The following is a 21,788-nucleotide window of genomic DNA, read 5'->3' as shown; positions in this document are numbered from 1 at the left end:
GACCTTTGTTCGACTTCAGATACCCTCTCAATTTCAGATCGCAAGATGATCTTGCGTCGATTAACTATAAGCCACGTTCAGGGAGCAAAGACGTACAAAGACAGGGAAAAAGACCCCTTTAGAGTTCCTCCTGGCTACAACTGGGAAATGGAGCCATCCCTTGGCATTCTGGGTTAAGGCAAACACTGGCCAAATTGTAAAGAAAATAGCAGCACCGCCTGCCTCTAATTAAAACAGTATCGCATAAACATTTGCCTTCCTGCAGGATGGACGCTCACTCTTCTGCTCCGTTTCTGTGGCAGACAGAAGGGCTGGAGAGATTCAGCAGAAGTGAAAAAGCCTCTTGGATGAGAGGTGAAACGTCTTTAAACTTAACTCAGGCAAGTCCAGTCGCCTAAAGCTAACGGCTGAAGATGTAGCCGTGTGGTTATGGCGCTGCGATGTCGATGGGGGGAGATGGCACAGGGAGGAGAACGTTGGAAACGGGGCTTTTGAAGCTTGAGCTATGGGCAAGGGTTGAAGTTGAAACTGGGGCCAAAGCAGATGAGCTTGAGCTGTACAGTAATCTGGGCTGAGTTGTGGTTTCACTGTAGTTTTAGCACTAAAGAGAGAATGGGGGCCTATAGCATTCAGGAGACATCTTTTATTTTCATCATACATGAACTAGTGCTGAGGTGCACAGAGATGTATGAGTGAATTTAGTTCAATTAGTTTATGGTCCCCTGATTTATGGTCTGGACTAGGGGCATTTGGCTGTGGGTTGAAGCCTTGAGGCTACAACCCACAGACAGAGGAGAGGCCTCTAGTCCCAGAGAGCTTTCTGGCGTGGGGGGGGGGGCAGTGTAGAGGCCATGGGCCACGGGGGAAGACCCCTGAGACCCTGAGGTCATCTCGTAGAGGCCCCGCTATTTAAAACCTCACCTGATACTCACCCTGTGGCCTGGGTGCAGAGTGAAGACTCACAGCAGAGGAGAAGGGGGTGGAAGACATGCAGCAGAAGTCGCAGCTGTCACCAAGCCCCGTGTGCATCCTGTATGTGTTCGTATGTTTGTGCGTGTGTTCAAATTTGTGCATCTCAAAAGCCAGATGTTGACAAAGTGATAATAAGGCGTTCATTTCTTGTATCTGTATTTTTAAACATTTTGACCTTTGTCCTCCAGCAGAGGGCACTGAATCTGATATTATTCTCTGGATTGAAGCTTGCGCCTGTATAAGTAGTACATTTAAGTAAATGTATCAGTGCAGGCCAATGTTGCCGCATCGTGGAGTGACACAACAAAGTAGAGGCAAATTCAAACCCGTACTCCTGAAACAAAAGCAACTCCCTTTAGCTTATTCCTGATGTCCAATGTGGAAACGGTTAAAATCGTACAAATCTGTGTTTGTGTGCATCGTCCTGAGCCTTATTTAGGGTTTCAGAATCCAGTCTGATAGGATATATTTTTTTTCCCAAGCGACTCCTTGCATGTCTGTTTTGTATCGAGTGTGATTAAGAGTTGAGTTGACAGAGTTGGTGGTTGTTTTGTTGTTTTGCTGGTAATGGCAGTGGAGAAGGGAGCGGTATAATGTTAAGTGCATGCGGAAGAAGTCTTGACATCCTTTCTTGTGGATGAAGATGAGGAGGAGGAAGAGGAGGAGTGCCCCGAATGTGGTGTCTCCACTGAGGGGATTGTGGTTTGCATGATTGAATTATCCAGCTTTTGATGTGTATGGGAGCACTGATACACGCATGAATGCACATGTGTGCATACACGCACGCACACATATACACGTACGCACACATTTGCAGATGCAGAAAGGCTTTGGAATCTTGGTTCGGTGAATGGGTAGGTGGTTGATGCGAGCCGAGGTGGCGGCTCTCTTTTGGATTTTGCTTTTCATTAGTTTCCCTCCTTCTCTTTCTTTCTCTCACTTTATTCCTCCTGCCTAATCCTCAACCACTTTTATTCCCCAAGTAATCAAACACACCAATCCACCCAGTACTTAGTTTTGCACATAATACACGTCTGACTACGCTTGTCTTTATCTGCTTCGTACACTTCATGCATTTTCCAAACTGGACTCCGTTAAAATTGCGTTTATCAGTTCACCACAAACAGGATTAACTCTCCGAGGAAGGAATAACATTCCAGCGTGTTGTGTTAAACTTTACGAGTGGATGAAAAGTGTACGCTATAGTTGGTGAGGGATTTAATGTGGGGAAACATTGTGCCTCTTGTACTGTACACAGACTTGCAGCGCTGTTTTCCCAAGCTATCGCTGGCTCATTTGAAAACAGTTTTATGTATATTAGCTTTACCTGTCAAAAGTGTATGTTTTTAATCCCCATTAACTGTGCGGCGTGTGTGTGTCCGCGTGCGTGCTCACGGCAATAACGCACTCCCATTCACAAACAACATCCTGAGATGCCTCCAAGTTCTCTGTTTACATTTTGCATTCTTTCAGGCGCTCTTATTCAAAAACCAGAGCCCTGCGAATGACCAACCACAGGAGACTGTGGAGAGACACACACACACACCTCCCTCTCTCTCACTGTCTCTCTTCCTCTCTTTTCCTCTCCTGCCAGAGAGGTCTCTCTCTTTCCCCGAGCCTCCTCTCCCCCCTAACTCCCCTCCGCCACTGCTCCCCCCCCCCCCCATTCCTGGCTGGAGAGAGAGTGGCCTCAGAATGCCAGATGTATTACAGAGTGAGGCACAGCAATGTAAACACTCAGCCCTGCCATGAGAGCAGGGTGGTCTGGCCTCCCTCCTTCCCTTCCCTTCCCTCCCCCCTCCGTCTTCCCCTTTCCTCTCTTCCCTCCCTCACAGTGCTGATTGCCAGAGGGGTGGAGAAAGTACAAAACAGCAGAGGGTGTGTGTGTGTGTGTGTCTGGGGGGGGGGAGAGACCAGAGTGAGGAAAGAAGCAGGAGTATAGTAGCGGTAGTGTGTTTGTGTTTTGGCTGCAGTGCTTACCCTCACACCGGCAGATAGATTGGGCCGAGGATTGATGCTTTTCAGACTAAAACATGGAGAATTTCCTCGTGTAAACACGCCATAATCATTTCTCAACTGTGTACGTGTCGTTTGAGGTTATTTATCCCCTCTGGGTTACGTGCGTAGCAGTATAGATCATTGCAATTCCTACAGCGCAACGTCATAGAATCTGGAAGGAGCAGCAATTACGCCAGTACCACACATGCACATGCAACGCAAGGAGGCGTAAAGATGCAGAGATATGAAACACTTCCTCCTGCAGATGATTGAGTGTTTTAAAGGTTCAGATTGAGGCAGTATGTGTCAAAGTGAACTAGTCTCCCTAATCTGAGACCGCCCTAGAAGTCTAGTTTAAGCATAAGGACAAGGGAAACACTGCTGCTGTGTTGTTATATGCTGTGTATAACTTTTTTCTGTCAATGTCTCCCTGATATTATTAATTTACACCCACAGTTGAAAGATGTTATTTTGTGTTAAAAGTTATTGAAAGCATCACTTGGTGAGGTTTTTGTTTTAGTTTGTTCATTCACCAATTCACCGATCGTAATCAACAACCTTTGTTCCACTTGGAGTATTTTAGACATTCTTCTTTTAACTGTTACTTTCTTCATTTTTTGGCTGAGTCATACACGTGAACAAAAGCCCATTTTCCTCCAAGTGGTACAGTTGTATTCTAACTGGTATATTGTTTTTTTATTGTCAAAAGTTGGATACCAAAATAGCCGATCTGGCTTTTAACGCTCTCTTCTGTTGGCTTAGCCAAAGGTGGTGTTAGACACACTACAGTCTGTTGATTGGTTGACAGGGAATTGTCACTGCAGTGCAACAATGAGAATGTAATAGGGATAAACACATCCTTTAACAACTGATCCTGGTTCAACATTTAGTACAGTGCATTGGTCAATCATATATTGCCTCATACATTATATTTTGTTGCACTCCATGGGTCAAATTAGCGCCAGTGTGTAAAATTTAGGAGGGTTTATTTGTAGAAATTGATTTTTATACCTATAAGAATGTCTGCAAAGGTATAAGTGCTTTGTTTTGGGGAGGCTGTCTTATTTTCATGATGCGCTATGGAAAAGGAGGGGTGACTCTGTTTGATGCCATATGTACTCTCACCATTAGATGTCAGTAATTCTTACTCACTGGACCTTTTTTCTAACTACAGGTAATTCAAATTAATATTAATGTTGATTATATGTAGCTGTTGTCCAACATATTGACTGTATTAACCTTATGTGGTGTGTTATTGCACTGCCTCCAAGTTATCAAATATATCCATTAGCAGTTTATACCCATAGTAACATATACTGTATATGTGTGATGTAATTTTATAGGAAATGACAGAGATGGCGGTTTGAGATTGGCTGCAGAGGCTCATGTCACAGTCTGTTATGGCTGGGTTGCGTGGACTAATCACAGGGCAGTAAATGCAGCAGGAAGGAGGGTTCATCTGGTTATAATCTGACATTTGAGCTGGAGTTGATGAAGGAGTTTTAACGAAAATATTTCGCTTTTTTTTAATTTTCGCTGTCTGATTCTACATCACTGACAGCGCTGTACTTACAACTTTCACACGTTCTCTTGGTCACCTTTCACAATTAATACATCACTGGCCTGACACCTTGTTTTTTTTTTTTTTTTTTATTGGACCACTGCACACAATCTAGCACATGCTACAAAAAAGAGGTTCAGCGTTTTCTTCTACTACTCTTTCTACTGCTCTGTGAATCCATTGGCATTGAAATAGGATTTTTTTTTTGTTGGGGGTGGGGGTAGGGGTTGAGTAGGACCTGAATGAAGGCAGCAACGTGGAAGAATCTGCCCATTGAGGAGTGTGTGAATGTACACCTCGGGCCCAGGGGAAGCTGCATTGGGAGCCAGCCGACTGCTAAATACACCCATTTTAGGGGCTGTAGGGACCGGACAGGTGATTAGCATAATCAGGGGTGAGGGGAGCCATACATATGGTAATGCTGGAGTTGGAGGGTGAGGGTTGGTGGTATGGGTGTGAGGTTCGTAATGGACGGGTGGGGGAGCAGGGGTCACATTTGTGTCAGGGGTCAGGGTGCTACAAGCAACTACAGCTCCACAATCAGCTACAGAGTAATCAGTCTCTATGTCTTTGGCGCTCTTTTCTGTAATTCTCCTGCTTTTTTCCCCCCTCTGCCTCCGTGATCGACCACTATCCACCTTTGCTTGTTTTGCCCTCCTGTTTGAAAGCTGAATGGAAGTAGAGAAAGGGAGAGTGAAGGGGGCTCAACGTGGGTCAGAGAGGGTCTCGGTTCTCAGTGAGGCCTTTCATCACAGGAATACAGCTGTGCGCACACCTGCATCACAGAGCTACCATACTGTACATAACCACTTCCACATCTTAGTAGTTTTGCCACTTCTGCTACAACAAAGAAAATCAAATATTTCACGGGTCAAAACGTGGAATCAAGGTTCACCTGTGATAGGTGAAAGTTTGGAGTTTGGACACATTGTTTTTGAAGTCTTTAAAGCAAAACATATTCCGGGGGTGATGAATTCCTGCAGTACTGCATACTTTTTTTTGTCACACATTGTATTGTTTTTATTACACAATTGCAGAATCTTTCAATTTGATTTGGATATCTCACTTGCTGTTAAATTATTTTGTGATCTTTGTGGTGTGTCTTAGTGGATGTGTATGACAATGTCACACTTTTGCTCTTTTATTTATCCAGTCCTGTGGGTAATAGAAAGACCTGAGATGTTATCCTGACTCATATTACACTGCGGTCAAATAAATCCAAGTCATCCGACAATTTCAGTGAAGCTGATTGTTTTATTTGCTGTTCTAAAGCATTGTTGATCCAATAGTTTGATGTGATACACACATCACTTCATTCATGGCTGGTGCCAGACATATGGTGACATTTAGTCTTGAGTGGATTTATCGAAACGCAGTTTTACAGGACATTTGTCTAAAGAAATGAGGGTGGTGGAAGGGATGGAATCAGAGTGACAGGCAGAAGAGCAACAGAGGAAGGTGGCAACAGGTGGTTTCTTTTCAGTGAGTGAAGCTCTGTCAGGTGATTGGTGGCAAATAAAGGAAGCTAACTGTTGGGAATGTGCCATGCTTAACTCAACATGAAAAGACCTGGCAAGCGGAGATAAAACAAGGTCTAATAAAAATGATGAGTGATGCAATTACAGTCTGAAATAAAAAACAAATACACGTGTAGTATAGTAGTAACTTAAATAAGTACAAGCAGTCATGTCTTAAAGTTTCCTCAACATTGGATTTTACAGTTAAATAGCTCTGATGCTGATGAGTCGTGGCGTACAAGGAAAACCTACCCTGATCAATATCCATAGACTATGAGAGTATGATTTTATTTGAAACCCCTTATTTACTTGCTTACTTGACTTAAAGCTGCTTTTAGTCATGCTCTGTCGTCCAGACATTTATCAGAAATTATCCAAAGGGGCTGTTGCAAATGTTGACAAATGTCTCTCTGGATATTTCCCATAACTTTTTCAGAAAATTAGTGAGTTCCATATGAGAATAAAATTTACGAATGCTTGACCCAGTTGCCAAACTTTCACCTGAATGTTCTGGAAATCCTTGTGCTGATGGGAATACAACTGACCCAGACCATCTCCTTGCCGCATTCTTCATATGTGAATGGCAATCTTGGAAAAAAAAAAAGTCAGGACCACATCATGCACGTGTTCTACATTCTCCTCAAGGTACAGGCTGCAGAAATCTGCTGTAAACTTGGTGGCAGGGAGATGACCTGGTTTTGGGGGGCTTCCTCCTCTCCACAGGGGTCCCAGCTGAGAGGGGGCCTAATCCAGCTAATCCTTTGTCTGCACGCACACACACACAAACACACGCACGGATGTCTCCAAACGACATGCACGTTCGTGCAGATACATCAGTGATCCCTTTAGCATTTTGTAATAAAGTCATATATCAGACAGCTGTTATTGGTGGAGACATTCTTAGAGGCTTTAAACAGATTCTAGATCTGTGGAAAGGAGGGAAATGTCATTTTAATTTCTATACCTAAATACAGAAGTTTCTTTTAGGAGGTGTAATGTTCATATGTACAGTATGAGCAAGAGTGTGTATGTTTTCGCACCGTTTTAACCGTCGTTTGCCACTGCTGGGTCGGTATTTTACTTGTGAAAGTGCAAGATGCTTCCGTTGTCAGGTGTAAGAGATGTGCACGGGAAGGGGGGGCGGTGGCGCTATGCTGTGGTGTGGCAGTGCGTTGTACGCGTAAGAGTGAAAGTTGGCTCCGCAGGGAGTGGGGGTGGGTTGGCTTTGACAGAGAGGCCTGGCTGATTGCCATCATGATCTGGCCAATCACAGAGAAGAGCTGAATAGACCAAAGGGAGAGAAAATGAGAGTATGAAAGGGGAGGGGGGGGAGTTGAGGATTGAAAGGAGGGAGAGGGGTGATGTCAGTTTCTTAGAAACCTACTTTCACTCCCTTCGCCCCCACCGCCTCCTGTTCCCCTACTTTGAGAATAGGGGGACCAGGGGTTAATGTTATGCAACATGCTGAATACCCACACTGAGGGCTCCAATACAGTGACACACACTGGCCTTCATCTTCTTTTTCCACTACTCCTTCTTCTTCTTCAACTTACTTCTTTTCCCTTTTTGTAATTATTCATCAATCAGTTGTGAAGCTTTCTCATGCATGAAAACACACACACACATGGGTGGCAGTGCAGGTATATGATAAGTCAGAATAGTATTTTCTTGATTTACTTACTAATCATTTGGTTAGTCGTTTCCAACACTTCTCTTTTTTATATTAACCTAGAGTGAGTGAGTGTGACAGTACCTTTTTAAAATACAGTCTTAGAATAAAGCTTTCTGATCATCTGTGACATCAAAGGTCAACAAGGAAACGCCTAACACTAACAAGTTTAAAAGGGGGGCATAACAGAAGTGGACACACTTGATTCAATAAATCAATTCTTTGCTAGTGCTTGTATACAGGGACAAGGACGGTGGTCCAGTTTAGCTCGACTTAACTGAGCATGAAAACATACTGTCTCAGAACCGGAGCTGAGCTGGGAAATTCGTTATAAAGTCAGTTGACACTTTGTTTTAGGTCACGGCTGCTGAGCCTGGAGCAGGACACCTTCACGATAACAACATATGCCAGGGTCAACCAGTTTTCTGAGGAGAAGGAATATGGGAATATGTGTCATTGAAGAAACACAGCTGTGTGTACACACACACATAAACACTCGCACACATGCTTGCATGTACGCCAGTGTGTACACACACACATATACTCGCACATATTTTCTTGGTCCAGCTGGGGTGTTAATTTCGCCCCAAGGCTGTGTGAGTGTTGACCCCAAAACGCTGTAACCTCATGAAGTGTGGAATTCTCTGAGCCTGACGCCGTAATGTGCTGTTTCCTGTAGAGGGAGAGTGCATTCCTTTGACTTGTCCCATTCCTGGCTGCTCGCTGTAAACTTGAGGTCTTTGGGTGGCAGCCTTCTGAGCATTGACCCTCCTCCCATCGTTTTTCGCAATCAGACCTCTCTTCTTCTCCTCAGAAACAAACTCGAACATGGATGCACCTCTTTCGCTACACCTGTGTTCCCTTTTTCCGCTGTTGGCATCGTGATTAAACTAAACGGCGGGGCTCGTCTTGCCTTCGAGCGTTGAGTATACCAGACAAGTTGACTTGTCAGTGCACTGTCAGTGTGCGTCGGTTCTAAATCAGTTCCATGCGTGCTCTTTTTGAAGGGAGGGCTGGTGTAATGTAGCTGTGTAGCTGGCCTAGCCATGGAAAGCATGTCGCTCCAGTTAACCCAGGCCTGCTATTAATGATGAGTATTATAAACATGCCTTCAGACAGGATCAGATGGTTATGCTGTTTGGGTCCAGAAAAAAAGAAATCAAGTGTGTTTTCCTAATGCCCCAAGACATGGCCCCCTCCCTCCCTGTTCCATTGGTCTGTCTGGGTGGTCCAGTCCGACAGAACAGGCATGCTTATGTTCAACTTTAATGCCATTACAATGGGCTGAAAATATACAATCTATGCCTGCTGTTGCATGAATTGAACAGGACTTTTAAATTGGATTACGGCGGTAATAAAATGTTACAGATTTTTCACACTGTTATCCTTATCACTTGGCCGTTTTTTATGTTTTCAGTATGTGTGTGTGTGTGTGCATGATCAAGTGCAACAGGGTAGACTATAAATTGTTTTGTGCTGTCACTGATTATAGCACGGGTCAAATACTTGACTCAGGCAGAGATTTGCGGTTTTGGAGGATGCACGCATAGAAATATGTGTAATATACACACATTGCAGCGCATGAAACCGGCAAAATAAAGCATGTATGTACAGAATTTGCTTTCAAATTTGTGAATAATTCAGTTGATAATAATTGTAGTGAAAATCGGGGGTGCCTGACTGCATTTCCCCCTGTTTGAATGAGGGTTTGCGAGAGAAGGAGAGCTTGACTTGGCTGTACTGAGGTGAAGCAGAGCAGCTAAAGGACCTGAAAGACTGCTTTTGTAGCACGGGCTAGCAGGGAGCTTAGCGTGCACGCACAGGGCTTAGTCCCACCACGACGCTGAGAGCAAAGCCGGGAAGAAAACTTCTCCCTCTGTTGCTCTCTCCCTCTTGCTTAATCAAACACATACACATGCAGTTGATGTGGTGTGGTGCTGCCGACTTGTTAGCAAATTTGAGCAGAACCGTGGAGCTGCTTTTGTGAAATGTGGCTTTGTTGAAGTGATGTTGCTTTTCTGGATTCAAAATAGTTTGGATATAAACAAAAACTTTAATCCTTAGATGATGGGCTTTGGGACATGTATATATAAACTGTTACCTAATATATCAATATAACTCTTTTTGTGTTAGTTATTTGCTGTGGGAACAACATATGGGTGCATGGGGAGTTTAGATCAAAGGTAACAACCAAAGCTGAAAATGATTGGCCATGAATGTACTAAACTAGGGTTCTGATCACATGATTAAACTCTGTCGCTCCTCTTTGTGCAGTTGGCGGGCGTGTGAACCAGGAACTGAGGTACACGCGGCAGAAGATGGGCGAGGAGGCCATGTTTAATCCTCAGCTGATGATCCAGACGCCGCGGGAGGAGGGAGCCAGTGTACTAACAGTGGATGCGCTCCTGCAGCACCTGGAGTCAGCTCTCCGAGCCAGCAGAGTTCATGTTTACCTTTATAACAGGTGACACGCTTCAGATTCTTGTTTTGTTTGTGTTTAATCTGTGTCTTTTTCTATCTCTGTATATTTTAAGAAAGTCACAAATTCACCTGTGAGGTTATTAATCCGAGGCATTTGTGCATGACTAATCAGAAACCTTTTTTTTCTCTTTTCAGACAATGGAAATTAGAACAATTATGCTACAAATCAGGAGAATTAGTCACCGAAATTCCTTTTATGGATCAGGTAAGATTCAAAAGATATAATGTGATCATTTGAAGTTTCATGCTGGACTCACACATACAAATTGCGTGGATGCGTAATGGCGGGTGGGTCTGACGTGTGGTGCTTGAGGTAGCTATCAATGTTAATAAAGTGATGGTGAAGCGATGACCACCATGTCCAGTGCATGTACAAGACTATTTCCATTATGTGATTTAATTGAGTGAAGCTCCATCTGACGCTTGGAAAGTTGAACATTTCTCAACTTCTGCCTCACTCAACAAAACTCTCTGAAAGAGTAGCATTTCAGTTGATGCTTCCATTTTGTACTGTATGTGTGAGTCCAGAACTGCTCGTGATGTTTTTCTGCCCTTATTCATTCGTATTTCTTGATTTGTGTATGTTTGTTTTATCCAATTAGATCATAGAAAGGCTACATCCCTGCCTCATCATCACCCCTTTGGACTGTTTCTGGGAAGGAGCCAAGCTCCAATCTGGAATGTTCTATCTCCCGTAAGTTGGCAAACCTCCTTTCATACTAAACAAGCGTCTGTGTTTTATTATGCCTCAGCAGCAGCAGTGCAACATGTGAACACAGCAAATTGCCCACTTGATTAATCTCTTCTTAAGCATGCGATCGAGTGAAGTGATCAAAAGCTTTAAAAATAGAAACAAATCCTAATCAGGCACACTTGGAGCTTTCCCCACTGTAAAGCTTGTTGGCAAACTGATTACAATGATGTTCGGGGGGGACAAAAGGGTCTTGAACATTGAGTTCCTTAGTGCTGTTTATGGAATAAATGTTTATTTTAACTGTATATGTTCAGAGGGAGTGAGAAAGAGGAGAGCTGAAGCTCGAGAACTTGTTTTTACTTTGTCAAAAGAGGTTGCCCAAACATGCTCAATCCTTCCAAAGAGACACCACCGAGGAACAAGTATCTGTGTGCCTCTGTGTGTATGTGTGTCCCCAAACCCGTCCCCTCTGAAGGTTCTATTGTCATGGTTGCTGGCATGCGTATCGCTGGTGATAGTTTCTCTCCAGCCCTGGGCCTCACATCATTGTCTGGACCTTCTGTTGCTAATGGCCTGCTGCTACAGTAATACTCATCAGACCTGTACCCCTATGTGTGTGTGTGTGTGTGTGTGTGTGTGTGTGTGTGTGTGTGTGTGTGTGTGTGTGTGTGTGTGTGTGTGCCACTACGATCATTGCATGTGTGTTTTTTTTCCAAAGTGTATCAGTTGGAGTCCCTGTCATTACAGTTTCGTTTAAGTGTGGTGCCCGTTGGTCTCGGATGGTAAATAAGGTTTTTTACTATGTTCTGGTTGGGAGGCTTGGAATAATAACCCAAGCCTGGTTAAGCACATACAATGTCGTCTGAATGACAGAGAGAAAGAGAAAGAAAGAGAGAGAGGTCCAGAGAAAGAGAGATTGGAATGTGCTAGGCAGAGCGACAAGGACTGGTTAGCACTGGGCTATTGCATGATGGGAATTGGTCTCCATTTATTGTTTTTTTTTTGTCACCTAGCAAGAAAGAGATTATTTTCTCCTCCCAGAAATGGAGTACCGTATATTGTTTCTTTGCTCTCTTGAGTGTCCAAGTGTCCAAGTGTCCTACAAGATTTAAAGGAATACTTCACAGATTTTGCATTTAGCTTTGTATTACTAGAATGAGGTAGTATTTTTGAAAAATTGTGCTTCCCAACCTCAGTTTTCCATGAGTCGAGAAATATCTTCATTCTTTTTTTTGTTATGCGCCTTTTTAGACCCGCCCATAGGGGGGTGGGACCTCATTCTCAGAATGTAAACTGTGTCCGCCATCTTTGCTAACAGTAACGCTAACAGGACCAAGTGTCACTCATGGGCACGTAACAAAAAAAGAATGAATAGATATCTCAACTCAGAGGAAACTGAGGTTGGGAAGCACCGTTTTTCAAAAGTACTATCATCTATTCTAGTAATACAAAGCTAAATGCAAATCAGTAGAAGTATTCCTTCTAACTACTGTCCAACACACTATTTGTCTTCTTCATGTAATTACAGCGTCCAATATACAATGCTGTCGTGGGAAAAATATCTTATAGTTGCATTTTATAACTATACAAAAATCAAACTGAATGTTAGCAGAAACATAATGCAATTCAGCTTGTTTGATTAAGTAAAGCATCATTTCTGTTCACTTGTGACTTTTGCAGAGGTAAAGGCCATCTTCAGTGGACTAACTTTGACCCCAAGGACTTCGTTGAGGACTTGGGGAAAAGGCACAATTATCCTGTGGAAGCCTTTATGGACATGTTGGAAAAGGCAGACGTTGGGCATGGCTACATGGATAGACCCTGTCTGAACCCTACTGACCCTGACTGCCCTCTCACCGCACCCAACAAGAACTCCACTAAGGTAGGCGACTCGTGTGCTGTCAAGCTTTTGCCTCAGCGTATGTATATATAGCATGTATGTTTTTTGTAAAACAAAATTTGTCATGCTGCTGACAGTCATTATCTTCCATTTTGTTTTTATTGCGCCAGCCGTTTGATGTGGCGCGGACGCTGAGTGGCGGCTGCTATGGTCTGTCCAGGAAGTACATGCACTGGCAGGAGGAACTGATCGTAGGAGGGACCACCAAGAACGGCAGTGGACCCCTACTCAGGTAACATACCCACACTTAGGTATACTCAGCCCCATAAACACTGCAGCGTTTTTTCCTCTGAAAAAAAGTGTGTGTGTGTGTTTTTGTGTGTGTGTGTTTGTTCTTTTACGGTCTCCGCGACTGCACATGCATGCTTGTGCGCCGTGTGCTATAAATCTTGCAGTCATTAGCGGATTCCAGTGAAATCTTAGAGCTCCAGCTGTTCCTGCTCAGCTTCGACTGCTCGGCTTGGACAGTGCCCACTCACACATGTACACACATGTACAGTGTGTATACACAGAGTTATCTATCCAGCCTTGGCCAGTTTGTCCAAATATACAGTGATACTTGACATACATGGTGTTTAATTCCAACACAAGCACCGAGATTAAGCTCGCAGATTATATGGTATCGCAGTCGACATGTAATATATACAGTTTTATGTGCATGTTTCCCCCTCCCCCTTCACAACAGAACACTTATATACAGTCAGTTACTGCATTATACGTGGTTTTTATATGAATATAAAAAATATATACTCGTCAGTAGGTAATATTGTGCTTCCTTTAAAGCTACAGTAGACGGGATCACTGGAAATGTGTTCAACACTTTTTTGTTTGTGGCTGTTTTTGTTGTTTTTTTTGTTAGGTTTCTTTGCAGTGTGGGAAGTTGTAGCTGTGTGGGATGGACTTGTATTCAGATTAGGTGTAGTAGAACAGTCAATAGGAACACCCTAGTTGTGAGGCTGTAAACGGAGCCTAGTAGAGGTGGAAGTATCTTTCTCTCGTATCACTCTATCTACATTATGCTGAAAGGTTTATATGAACTAACTGATGAATTATGTCTACTATAACTTCAACAGGGGGAAGCAATAATGTTGAATAACTGCCGTTTGTAAAGAACATGCACATACATTTACATAAATGAAAAACCTGCACTCACACACACACACACACACACACACACACACTAGTAATAGAGTACAGTGGGGTGCGTTGTTAGTTTTGCGGTTGTGTTTTTTTCCTGGCAAGGTTGGGTCATTAGGGTGTCTGCATGCATGCCTGCCCGTCTGTGTGTGTGTGTGCCTGCCTGTGTGTCCATTGGGCTGTTAGTGCTGGCACCAACATTTTTTACATCTTGTTTACTAACTGCCACCATTAACGTGGTTATCGCAACATTACATTCATTAAGAGAATGGCCAGCTTATGTCTGCTCTTTTCGCACGTTAAATTTAATGATAGGAAAAAAACGAATTGCCCTAGTGCCCAGAGTTGTTAATGACAAATCAGTGCTTCGTTAATTTACTAATACACACCCACTAAAAACTGTGTGTCTTCCTCACTTCAATAAACACCATGACCCTCAGAAAATATGTCAGAACACGATCAAGAACCTTACTGTTTTGTAATTAGATTAGATCTTTCAGGCACTTACTGTTTCTGTCAAATCCAGCCAGTATTTCTTAATTTATCAGATATTATTATTAATCTTGTCATGAGTAGGAAAGTGTAAGAAATATATGCAGCATGCTTGCAGTATATACAGCACTAAATGTTGTTGTAAAAGTTGGTCCATTGGAAAAGGAAAAAGTTCAAATTTACTTTAGACATTTTGCAGTGCAGCATGTGTTAAAAGCGCTATGTTTCATGGTTTTGGGCATCTGTATTCTCTGTGCCACGTTCAGATCCCATGGAACAATATTATGCCTAAGCAGCAGGTGGCCTTAACACACCAATGTTTATGATGACTTTTATCCAATGTGCTCCAGATGCTGCGGTTTTGCTGCATTTCACCCCCCCCCCCCCTCTCCTTCCCTTGCTGGTTAAATTAGAAGTCTCTCTGTTCAGGGACCTCTGGTTTAGAAATTAAATTAATTTGAGGTTTTGGCCCTTTGCAATCTTGAATTCTTGGTATTACTCCTCCATCTTCTCTGCTTCTCCTATCTCCGCATGTTCCCTCCTGATTAAACGTGATGTTGTCAGTATGGTTTACATCTCAGTGACATGTTGTCTTTTTTTTTTACCTTGTCTGTCTTTTCCTCCACCTCTCTCTGCCATCCTCCCTCCGTCCCGTCTTTCCAGTGCCCAGGCCTTACAGACCATGTTCCAGCTGATGACTCCCAAGCAGATGTTTGAGCACTTTCGTAGCTATGAAGAGGTTTCCCACATCAACTGGAATGAAGAAAAGGCTGCAGCTATACTGGAAGCCTGGCAGAGGAAATACTCTGAGGTGAGGGCCAAAATCGCTCTGAAATAAGAAAGAGAGACAGGGAGAGTCAGGGAAAAAAGGGCAAAGGAAAGAGAAAGGGGGAAAAGAAATCTACTCTAAATCCTCTACAACCACACAGTAAATCACTGGCCGGATACAGGTGAACATGAAAAAGGCCTCATCCAAAGCCTGGGCCCCTGATAGATACTAGAACCACTGTTGGTGTGTGGTAAAAGGCTGAAGCTTCTCTCTCGCTTCTCAGTAGAGAGGAGTGATAGAGCAACAGGGAGAGCATGTCTGGAATACATTAAGGGAGTGCTGGATAGCGCTCTCTCTCTCTCCCTCTCCCTCTCACATACAAACGCACATGCATTCGCACTCCAGAGTTCACACACAATTGCTTTCCCAGCTGTGGCCCCGTTGGTGGCTCAAGTGTGACATCATCTGGTCTTTGTTTTGAGGGCCCCAACCCCTGTTTGACATGGTGTGACCTTGTGTGTGTGTGTGTGTGTGTGTGTGTGTGTGTGTGTGTGTGTGTGTGTGTGTGTGTGTGTGTGTGTGTGTGTGTGTGTGTGTGTGTGGTGTGTGTGTGTGTGTGTGTGTGTGTGTGTGTGTGTAACATTAATCATGGGGCCCAGGAGTCATTGATAGAAAAGAGGTGTTATCATGTATTCAAATACATTTGTTTTTCAATGGCTACAGTCATAAAAGATGTGTCTGCATGAGTGCGCTGAGATTTTGGGCTTGTGTATTGCTATGTTATTGACATGTGTGCAAGTGTACGCATGTGTGTGTGTGTGAGTTTTCTGATGTGTGTCAGCCAGCATTGTTCCCCAATGAGCAGTTCAAAGACATCTGTCTGCCCTGAGATAGCTCAAGAGGGAGAAGACGCAGTCACGGTGTTGCGTAGATTCTGACAAGTGATGAACACAAAAAAATAAATACAGAATCTACCGATTTACACTGTTTATTATAAATAAACAGCATTTTTTAAGTGGATTCATGGTCAGCAAAACCTGACCTTGAACTTCCCACAGAGCCAATTTTGCACTGTGGCAGAGTAATGTGCGTTTTTGTGGGATGTACTGTATTTTATTTAGTTATGACTAATCTCTTCATCCTTGTGATTTAATTGCACTTCAAATCGTTTTGTTTTAATGGCTTACATGTGTCTCTCTAGGCGGTGCTGCAAAGTGTGGCGGCAAATTCTTCCCAGAAGGTCTTGTCTTTCACCACAACCACTCTGGAAGATATTCTCAAGTCCTTCTCTGACATCAGCGTCATCCGTGTGGCCAGTGGATACCTGCTGATGGTGAGGAGTGACATAGTCGCTGGATTAAATTATGAAATTTAAATACAAGCTTGGATTGAAGAAATGGGATATAGTCATCAAACTCATTTGCTTGACATTTGTGTCCAGCTGGCCTATGCGTGTCTGACCATGCTGCGGTGGGACTGCGCTAAGTCTCAGGGAGCTGTGGGGTTGGCAGGCGTCCTGCTGGTGACACTGTCTGTGGCAGCAGGTCTGGGCCTCTGCTCGCTCCTCGGAATCTCTTTCAATGCGGCAACCACACAGGTAATTCACCGGCTTGCACATGTTAAATTAACGTTAGTAGAATAATTTTGCCACAATACTTACAATCATCATTAGAAACATCTTTTGACAACCCATGATTACTGAGGAATTGAAATATTGTCAGTTTTGATGTTGCCGTCTGTGGCTTGTGAGGCTGATGAAGAGTGTGTGTGTCTGTGTGTGTTGCAGGTGTTACCCTTCTTGGCTCTGGGAGTTGGAGTGGACGACGTCTTCCTCCTCGCTCATGCCTTCAGTGAGACTGGACAGAACAAGAGGATACCATTTGAGGTTAGGCGAAACATCCACACTCTTCTCTTTGCCGCCCCCCCTTCCATCCATACTAGCCCATGTTCCTTCAGCCCCTCTGCTATCTTATCTCCTCTATAGAGGAATGTGTGAAAGCCTGTCTGTGCCTGTGATGTAGCATCAAACAACCCATGTGTGCCACACACACATACACACACATTCTGCTTTTCTAATCTTCCCATGTGTACCTTACAACTCAAAGCAGAACAACAAGATATCATTTCCTAATCTAGTTCACACACACTGGGTGAATACTCAGTCACAGGTGTAAAGAAGTGCTTCTGAAATGTCATTGTGTGTAATGTAGTTTGATCAAAATTTAAAGCAGCATTTTTGTTTGTTCACAAAGTGTCTTTATGACACATACACAGAGTTAAATGCAACGAAACAAATAAACAAATTAAGTTTGTGCCAGTTTTGTGTGTGTGTGTTGTGGCGCAGGATCACTTCTCATCACCAGAGGGGGAAAACACAGGCATGTATTTGCTTGTTTTTGTTTTCCCCTGCTTCCCTCCCCTTCAAGCCCTTGTCTCTATGTCTCCCTCATCCCCCAGCTTCCTTTGTGTGGCTGAGATGAAAACTAAACAGAGCTGAACCTGATCTCTCCTGTCTGACACACACACACATGCTCACACTCTAAGATGCACATGCCTGCAAGCACTTCCTGTGTGGTCCTGCACGTCCTCCAATCTTCATACGGTGGCCCCAAAACCTTCCAGGATTATTTATGTACCCCTCAGTACTATTTTATGTGAGAAATGGTTCAGATGAACGGTTCAGCTGCGGTGATTTTAGGAATAATTTATTTGTTTTGGGAGGCAGGCAGCAGATCACTTTGTTCCTTCTCCCTTCTCCCCTTTTTCCTCAACTCTTCAGACTCTCGTAGACAGGCCCAGGTGGATTATCCAAGTCCTTCAGGGCATAAAGAAACATTGCAATCAGTGTCAGTCATATTAGTGTTATGATAATTGTACATAATGTCAAGTATTACACATGTGCCTTTGGCGAAAAAATCTGATCAAAAGAGTTGAGTTTCATCGCTCTGCCTTTCATCTCCTTCCCTCTCTGTCTCTTGACAGGACCGTACAGGGGAGTGTCTGAAGAGGACAGGGGCCAGCGTGGCTCTCACCTCCATCAGTAACGTCACTGCATTCTTCATGGCAGCCCTCATCCCCATCCCAGCACTCAGAGCCTTTTCTCTACAGGTATGCCCAGTAGTGTGTTTGTGTGTGTGTTCTCCTCTCTATTGCTCTCTCTCATAGCTCTGTTCCAGTCATATTTGGCTCCAGATTTCTTCAGAGCCTAGTTTTATTGATTTCATTCATCAAACTGAAAGTGTGTGTGTTTTGTCCTCCCCACTTAGTGGTGTGCCCAGTGTCTGTCCAGATTGTGGCTGAGGTCCATGTAACACAATCAGTGTGTATGTGTGTGTACTCACATGTTGTTATGCCTTTCCAGTATATACTGTATTGTTCTAGCATGTACTGTAGGTCTGACTCTACTAACATCTCTCATTAATTGTTGAATTATTGACACCGAGGTTACAGTAAATACTGTGGAACACAATTATAAAACCTGAATATAAACAAATGACAGTTGAACAACACAAGGACTTTATATATTATATTATTGTGTTACATCTTTTGTTCTTGTTGAGGGTTAGGGGTTAGGGTTAAGGTTACACAAGGTACAGGGTGCAGATATTTGCCTCGTCTTTCTTATCACCACTGAGCTTCATAAATGTAGAATATGACTTCAGGAAGGAAAACAGTGAATGCTTGCAGTGATTGTCAACTGCTAGCTGTACTATTATGCTCTACTAGCATGTACTAGCTACATGTATTTTTGACTTATGAAAAGTAAAAAAAATAAATAAAAAAACCTACAAAGTAATTCTGTAGGTTCAGTTTACTGTGAAAGAAGAGCAAAAAAACAAACCTGAATATATTCACATCAGGGCAAAAACACTCAAACACAACAATTTAGTTGTCCATTACCAATCGGTTAATTGTTGTCGCTCTAATATTCTCTTTATTCACACACACACACACACACACACACACAGACAGTGTGGCAAGATGTCGCCACAGTGAATGCAATATTAGCATGTGTGGATAGATGGGTTTAGTACAGCAAGGCTGTCAAACTCGATCCCCCGTGGGTATAATCCTTGCTGCCTTGTCTCATACACACACACACTAGGACACAGGAACACACACACACACACACATGCATAACAAGCGTGCATAGCGTGCATATTTTACTTGTGGTTTTGTGACTGGTGGAGGGGCAGACTTGCAGTGAGTTAGACGATCATGCTGATACTCATCTTTTATTATGGAACACAGACACACACACACACACACACATACATGCATGTTACAACCAGCAGTACTCATCTGTCAGTCTCGTATCAATGCTGAGATATGTGTGATGAGGTGCGTGTGCGTGTGTCTCTTTATCACCATTAAAAACTTCCTGTTGTTGACTCCTCGGCGGTCTCGTTCCTCTCTCGCCTCTTACGCTGTGTTCCTCATTTTCTTCTTCCTTCCACCAATAGGAATCTGAAAGAAAGAGGAAGGGGAAAAAAAGTGGGAAGCTTGTCCAGATAACACAAAAACACACACAGGAACACACACATTCATGCACAGCGGACAGATGTGATGATAAATCTCCCCCACTCTGGGGTCAGCTAGCGGTCGCTGTCTGTGTATGTGTGTGAGTGTGAGTGAGTGAAGTCATACTGTATCTGTCTGGATGTTAGTGGGCCAATTGAGAATTAATTGTTCTATTCGACTTACAGAATCTTTTTTTTTTCTATAACCTCATCTCCCCTTTCTCCCACATTATTCCTCTTGTTGACTGAGTAGTAAGCTGTGGAATGAGGGAGGGTGAGGATGTGCAAGTGCGTGTGTCTGGTTGGTGTTAAGGTGTGGTCTAAGTAGGAGGCTGTACAGTTTTTTTATTTTTTTAAGCTGGCAGCAGATACGTGTGTGTATGTGCATTTCATGTGTGTGTGTAAGGGGTGTGTGTTGTCTGTACAGCCACAACGCCTGCTCATCACCTCAGGCCCCGCAGGCCTCTGGCTCCTTGGGTGGTCTGGCACTCACACACACACACACACACACACACAAGGGATTGTGTGTCTGTGTATGAGTGAGTGAGTGAGTGTGTGTGTGTGTGTGTCTGTGTGTAGTGGTCTGGCAACTACGCAAGATCCAGATTGTACTCTGGGAAGGGCCCCAAAGTAACCCCAACCCCCATCCCCTGCTTCACTGCACCACCTTCAAATACTTAACCACAACACTGTACTGGCTTCTATTACACACACACACACACACACATGCCTTGCAGTCAGTGATTTTTTTTGTCCTGAAAATGTGTTGAAAGGCACTTACACCTTGAAGCCAGACTATTCCGATTGTGTTATTTTAATGTATATTTAAGGCTTTTCAGTGCTTATGTTGAGAAATAATATTGCTCTGGGGCCATGCAATGTCTTCACAACAACTTTGTAGTGACAAGGATTGAGAAATACCTTTCATTATAGTACATTTATTATATTGTTACGCCACAATGTGAGGTTTGGTTTGGAAAAAGCTGTGCTTATTTTTGGATCCACTTTAATCTCGTGTATGTTTTTGAAGCCCCCACTTGCTTTAGACTTTGCCACCCCAGACTTTTCTGTGCATCACCTCACCGAATCCGACTCCTCCATTGTTTTGTCCCCTACTCTGATCCAACTGAAAGTATACATGAATTAATGATTCAACTCCCAATCACTTGGAATGGAATTTTGAAAAGATAAGATAAGATAGTCCTTTATTAGTCCCACAGTGGGGAAATTTACATACATACAAGTTAGCCTGAGTAACTCAATTTAGTACTATATTTGTCAGACTACCATGTTTGCACTTGAGTCTGGCTTTAGTCAGACTAACACAATCATTTGTTTTGTTTTAAGACTGAATATTAGCACAACCTTATTCGTCGCTAACCTTTTCCATAAAATAACCTCTTATTTTTTCTGTTTCTTGTAGGCCGCAGTGGTCGTGGTGTTTAACTTTGCCATGGTGCTGCTCATCTTCCCCGCCATCCTCAGCATGGACCTCTACCGTCGAGAAGACAGGCGTTTCGACATCTTCTGCTGCTTCTACAGGTGCGCACACGTAAACCCGCCTTTATTCCCCCCCTCTTTCTGATTAAGGTAATTCACTTATTAAAGGTCATTCATTCCTTCTTTTTTATCTTTTCCTCTGATCTCAGATCTAACAATTGATAATACAGTTATCGCGCATATCTCTTCACCTTAATCCCTCTTAGTCAAAACCCTAATTACTGCTTATGTTGTCTGTTTCTGTTTGGCTGTGTGGAACAGACTGTCTGTTAATCTGTCACAGACTTTATTAAACTTCACCAAGTCTGACTGCCAGTCTGGTCATGTCTATTGGCACAGCCATTGTACAGATGTGCACACATAGACACACACACTATTAAGTTCACTTGTCGAGTCTGAGCTCTATATTTCACACAGTGAAAAAAAACTGTTGCTCTAACAGAGCTGGTGAAAGATTGTTGTTTTTTTTAAACATATCTAGGGCAGTTCATGTTCAATATTGATGCATTTTTTCTTGTACTGACTTTTCTAGAATACCATTGCCTTGGCTGCCTGTTTTTTTTAGAGTCCATTTAAAT

General features: G+C 43.2%; 1 protein-coding gene across 1 annotated transcript in view; it reads left to right on the top strand.

Moving 5' to 3' along the window:
* The window catches only part of ptch1 (patched 1), a gene marked incomplete at its 5' end in the record, with an annotated part of 43,777 nt that overhangs the window by 4,938 nt on the left and 17,051 nt on the right, over positions 1 to 21,788 (top strand). The window contains 11 exons of the mRNA XM_083905169.1: positions 9,992 to 10,181; positions 10,334 to 10,403; positions 10,801 to 10,892; positions 12,573 to 12,774; positions 12,903 to 13,024; positions 15,085 to 15,232; positions 16,392 to 16,523; positions 16,632 to 16,787; positions 16,977 to 17,075; positions 18,173 to 18,298; positions 21,134 to 21,262. Of these exons, the coding sequence (XP_083761295.1) occupies positions 9,992 to 10,181; positions 10,334 to 10,403; positions 10,801 to 10,892; positions 12,573 to 12,774; positions 12,903 to 13,024; positions 15,085 to 15,232; positions 16,392 to 16,523; positions 16,632 to 16,787; positions 16,977 to 17,075; positions 18,173 to 18,298; positions 21,134 to 21,262 (1,466 nt within the window). The remainder of the gene's footprint in view (positions 1 to 9,991; positions 10,182 to 10,333; positions 10,404 to 10,800; positions 10,893 to 12,572; positions 12,775 to 12,902; positions 13,025 to 15,084; positions 15,233 to 16,391; positions 16,524 to 16,631; positions 16,788 to 16,976; positions 17,076 to 18,172; positions 18,299 to 21,133; positions 21,263 to 21,788) is intronic.

This window comes from Microchirus variegatus, assembly GCF_963457635.1.
Source record: "Microchirus variegatus genome assembly, chromosome: 18".
Taxonomy (NCBI): Eukaryota; Metazoa; Chordata; class Actinopteri; order Pleuronectiformes; family Soleidae; genus Microchirus; species Microchirus variegatus.
Note: the sequence above shows the minus strand (reverse complement) of the source record. Positions and strands in the feature narration are given on the sequence as shown.